The 5,095-nt window shown below is 38.9% G+C and overlaps 1 protein-coding gene and 1 long non-coding RNA gene across 3 annotated transcripts in view; one reads left to right on the plus strand and one right to left on the minus strand.

Moving 5' to 3' along the window:
* LOC117937352 overlaps positions 1 to 3,460 on the minus strand; it is a 15,486-nt gene extending 12,026 nt beyond the window's left edge. The window contains exon 1 of the long non-coding RNA XR_004655133.1: positions 3,449 to 3,460. This is a non-coding gene — a long non-coding RNA (uncharacterized LOC117937352). The remainder of the gene's footprint in view (positions 1 to 3,448) is intronic.
* doc2a (double C2-like domains, alpha) overlaps positions 1 to 4,409 on the plus strand; it is a 23,122-nt gene extending 18,713 nt beyond the window's left edge. For both annotated transcript variants that reach the window (XM_034861171.1, XM_034861170.1), the window contains exons 9-11: positions 1,878 to 1,959; positions 2,240 to 2,336; positions 2,983 to 4,409. In XM_034861171.1, coding sequence (XP_034717062.1) covers positions 1,878 to 1,959; positions 2,240 to 2,336; positions 2,983 to 3,119 — 316 coding nt within the window. In that variant the 3' untranslated portion in view covers positions 3,120 to 4,409. The remainder of the gene's footprint in view (positions 1 to 1,877; positions 1,960 to 2,239; positions 2,337 to 2,982) is intronic.
* The last annotated feature ends 686 nt before the right edge of the window (positions 4,410 to 5,095 follow it).

The raw sequence follows: 5,095 nt of genomic DNA on the forward strand, positions 1-5,095 counted from the left end.
GAGAGAGAGAGAGAGAGAGAGAGAGCTAGGCACGTCACCATACTTGCCTCACTTCAGTACGCATCTCCCTTCTCCTTTCCTGTTATTCTTCCCTCTTTCTTTACATCCCCGAGCCTACGCACACATCCCTCACACATCCACATCATGCACCTTGTTTCATTTTGGATGCGTGCTTGCATCTTTGACCTTTGGCAGGGAGCTTTTTCCCAGATGCTTTGTTGTGTCTGAGAGCGTGTGGGAACATACGCTCTCTGAGCAGTGGGTGGCGGGTGAAAAGCAAATGTGAGGAGAGATTTCGCCATGCTCCTTCCAGCTGGCTTAAACATATCCTGAGAATTTAATGACACCTCTCAAAGGGGATGCCGGGCTTTTTAAATTTGTACCATGTTGGTAATCAGTCCTCACACTCACATATGGTTAGTTTCACAAATAATACATTAAATATTAATATTCAATTGAATAGGTCGATATTTTTGGAACTACGCTCATTTACTTTCCTGCTGAGAGTTAAATGAAAAGATATAGCTACCGTCTGTATGGTAAATGTGGAGCAACAGCAGCTGGTTAGATTATCTTAGCTCAAAGACTGGAAATAGAAGGTAACAGCTAACATGGCTGTGTGTGTATATATATATATATATATATATATACAATTACACAGATAGGCTATATACACTCTATAATCACAACCTGATACAATATCAACATTTGTACCATACAGGACAGCGTTTAGCATACTTTTTTAATTTGCAGGGAACAAATAGATCATATTATAGTATTACTTACTTAGGTAGCCTACTCATAGAACTACTATTATCTCCAGTTAGTGAATATTACTTGTCTGCTCCGAGTACAGCGTTATATTTGAGATGAACCTCTATGAAATTATAAGCTAGCTAACGGTTCAATTTACTAGCTAGCAAGTGCATACACATGCTATGCTACGTCGCTTAGCTACGTTGCCAAGCGACGCTGATGTTCTCCGCTGTAGAATTAGGTTTGTTGTTGTAAGGTACTCACGTGATCGATCTGTGCGTATTTCTGCGATTCTTGGGCCCCGCAAAAAAAGAAAAGAATAAAATAAATAAAATAGTTGGGCGCCGCGATGTCATCAATCTGTTCCAGGTTCAAATCTCTGCTCGTTCATTTTCAATGCATTGTATAACCAGTCCCCTCAGCCCCTCTGGGCCCAGTATAACCAGTAGGGCCTAGACTCTGGCCTATTGTCAAAAAACAACCGAAAGTCTGTCCTCACACAATGCACCGAAGCTAAAACTTCCCCAGTTAACATTACCATGTTAGCCATGACAGACCCAGCATGCACCTGTTGAGGTGTGTTTGATGTGGGGCACCGCGTGCCCACCGGGTGGTGCATAAAACCAGTGATTAAGGTTACTACCATAGACAGTTAAAGAAACCTTTTTTTCTTTTTTACCTGCAGTGTTGCACTGTTCACAAATTGCTAAGCCCTGCGACTGCAAAATATGCCTAGATATCAACAACAACAAAATTACACATAAATTGCTGATTTTGGCCATTAAGAAATATATACTGTAACCTACACACAAAAGAATTACTTTGTTACACTAGTTACTTTCACTTGTTACTTTACATATGCCTTTACCTTTTTTCTAAATCAAAGGAGGTTAAAGAGTGACATGGCAAGAAAAGCCACGGAGTCTTTCAACTATTGACATGATTCCTGAGTGAATGTATTGTTTTTATATATGCATGAACTTACTCTGACCTTCACATAGTTGTCTCACTGGAATTCACAGTCATCATTACATTACTCCTTTCGGCTGTAGGCTACTATGTGACCTGTGAATAGTTATGACCAGACTTATACATGATGGTATCACATTCCTCTATCTCAGGTATCTCAAGCCAGATGTCCAGAAGAAATCCAAGCACAAAACAGCTGTGATAAAAAAGACTCTCAACCCGGAGTTTAATGAGGTAGACATCCATATTCATCTCTACATGCATAACTGTGGGAGCGAGAAGCACATCTTCAGGGGTTGAATGTTAAGAGACAGCTCATTTAGACATATACAGTCCTTAGAGACGCTACACTGCATGCAAAGAGTCTGGAACCATTTTGTAAGACAAGCCAATTACAATGCAGCACACTGCCACATTAGTTTAGAGGTTCATAGAGGAAGAGAAACGTTTGTTCGGTGTGATCTTCTGACCTTTGCTCATCCACCCACCTGTTGCCCTCTTTGTTTTCCCCCAGGAGTTCTTCTATGAAATCACCTTCTCCGAGTTAGCCACCAAGACGCTGGAGGTCACTGTGTGGGACTATGACCTGGGAAAGTCCAACGACTTCATAGGTGACTTCACAGGCAGCTAATGGGTTCCTGCCAGTGTGTGGAATACTGATTAGCTGCCTGGCTACTTCATTAGCAGTACAATAATGCTGGATCCATGGCAGATGTTACCAAAGATATTTTAAGCTGTTTGCTATTGTCTGCTGCTCAGTGCACACTGAGAGTAATTTGCAGGGTCAAGTTGCCAAAATGGTGTCTGTGACATTTTGGCTAAAATTGAGCTTCATACTATACTTGCTCCACCAATGGGAGTGTGTAATTACATGTACACCCATTTCTCTATTTGAACATCATTTTGTCCACTTTTTTTCTGGGATATTTTAAAGATTTTTTTTGTGGTGTTTTTCTCCATTTTTTTATTTCTAAAAATACTATGAATAGACCAACAACGTACATCTGTCTCTCAGGACTTTCAGACTTCATTTTCTGAATCAAGTTTGAACTATGTAACAGTTATAAACATCCCATTTCTTTTAAAAATATGTATATATATATATGTATATATATATATATATATATATATATGTATGTTTATATTTGAGACTTCCTAACTGTTACTAAATACATAATTTCTCATTGTCATTGTCATTTATTTAAGCATTCCCTTTCCTCTTGAGTCACATTGACGTTCTTTTTTGTCTCTGGGTAGGCGGTGTGTCCTTAGGGTGTCACTCCCAAGGAGAAACTCTGCAGCACTGGATAGACTGTCTAAAGAACAAGGGCAAGAAGGTGGAGCGCTGGCACACGCTAACCAACGAGCTGCCTGGATCCACACTGCAGGAATGAACTGATCTACTTCCGCTGCACTGACGCTGGAGAAACTGCCTGACGAGAGACGTTTCGTTGCATGCTCTGAGGATTTTCTGCATGAAGGATTCCCATCCTACTTACGTTGTGTCATCAAGTCAAGTGAGATTATAATTCTTAACAACATACCCAAAGGGGGTTACACTCAAGAGATCAATACTCTAATCTCAGCTCTAAATAGAGCTGATGCAAATCTGGGAAACTTTCCCCACCACAAAGCTAACAGCATGAAGAATTTTCATAATCATTATTATTGGGATCCATGTTTTTATTTGTGGCTGCCCCAAACAAGTCAGATCTCAATCAACAAGATAAATTGAAATCATGAAAGAAAATATGATGAGGGAGAAAGCTGAATTATTCTGGGGTTCCACTCTCACGTCAGGTGTACTTGCTCTTCTTACATTCAGCCTGTTATTTTTATTAACTGCTGACACAAATATGTCTCACAGCGCACATACCTCTCCCTCGCAATAACGTTTTGCCTAATGCTTCCGAAGACCTCCACAGGGTCTTAAGACTGTCAGACATTTTGCATCTATTGATCTGATTGCCATCAGTTTGCCTGCAGAAAACAGGAGACAATTGGTTCTTCCATTTTGATGTGATGATAGTGTCAGTTATTTGCATGTTTGGTGTTGATGGATCAAACTACAAGAAATATGTGCCAGGCACTGCAGCAGGATGTTCCTCATTGTGTTGCTCCCAATTCTCCTGAGATGTGATTTACTTAAGAGATGTTTTATTTAATTCAAGGGTAACCGTTTTCTTATGTTGTTGTTATTTTTACGTTGTCAGCTGTTTAATGTGTCAGCTCTAATATCACAGTGTCAGATTCTTGTTGGTGACACGTTGATGATGTTGACCTAATTCTACTTCACAATTACTGATTTGTATGGAGAAGAAGAGTGATGTAATTAACAGAGAGGTTTCAGAGCAGACTGGTTTATGGAGAGCTGTGCATGGTCGTGATGTACTCTGACGCACCGTGATTAAAATCCTCAGCCATTGTTTGATATCTAAATTACAAATACGAATGGTGTATAGAGCACAGTGTTGTCTGGTAACTCTCGATGTCTGCTGCTTCATGGATGGCACTGACCAAGCTGCAGGCTTTATCTCAGTCTTATGTGGTTAAAGAGGCATGCTGCAATTACCAATGGTGTTCATATGTAAATATAAGTTGTGTTTCACTTGTTTTGGATGTTTGTCTTTTGTAACTTAAAGTGTGCATGATTGTGTTTGTTTTTCATAAAACATTCATATTGATTCTCTGTGTGTGGCCTATCTCTGAATTTCTAAATTTGCTCCAAAGTGGCCTCTTTGAACCGTGATCCATTAGCCGATACTGCCACCTAGCCTTCAGGAACTGCAGCTGCAGCATCTCGGATCAGAGGCACACACCACAGGTCAAAGAAGCATCAGTGTTAGTTTAACACTTTACACTCTCGAGTATAGAAGCACAGAACCTATGATTCTGTGATGGTTTATAATTGGTCAGATTAAAATAAACTCTCAGTTAAGGCTTCAAACTATTGAACGTAATAATAACGATAACGAAAATAATAGCGTAAAAAATCAATTAAAATATTTTACTTTAAAAATGTCCTTACTCTCTATCTATCATCTATCTATCTCATCGATCAATCGATCTATCTATCTATCTATCTATCTATCTATCTATCTATCTATCTATCTATCTATCTATCGATGATCGATCTATCTATCTATCTATCTATCTATCTATCTATCTATCTATCTATCTATCTATTTATCTATCTATCATACATCTATCCATCAATCCATTTATCTATCTATCTATCTATCTATTGATCTATTCATTAGAAGAAACAAACAACAAATTCAATAAAGGTATAAAAAAGGAGTAAGAGTTGGACTTCTTATTCCTTTTTTATCATTCTCCTGTAACATATTGTCATTCTCGGCACCATTAA

This window comes from Etheostoma cragini, chromosome 21 (assembly GCF_013103735.1).
Source record: "Etheostoma cragini isolate CJK2018 chromosome 21, CSU_Ecrag_1.0, whole genome shotgun sequence".
NCBI classification, from domain to species: domain Eukaryota; kingdom Metazoa; phylum Chordata; class Actinopteri; order Perciformes; family Percidae; genus Etheostoma; species Etheostoma cragini.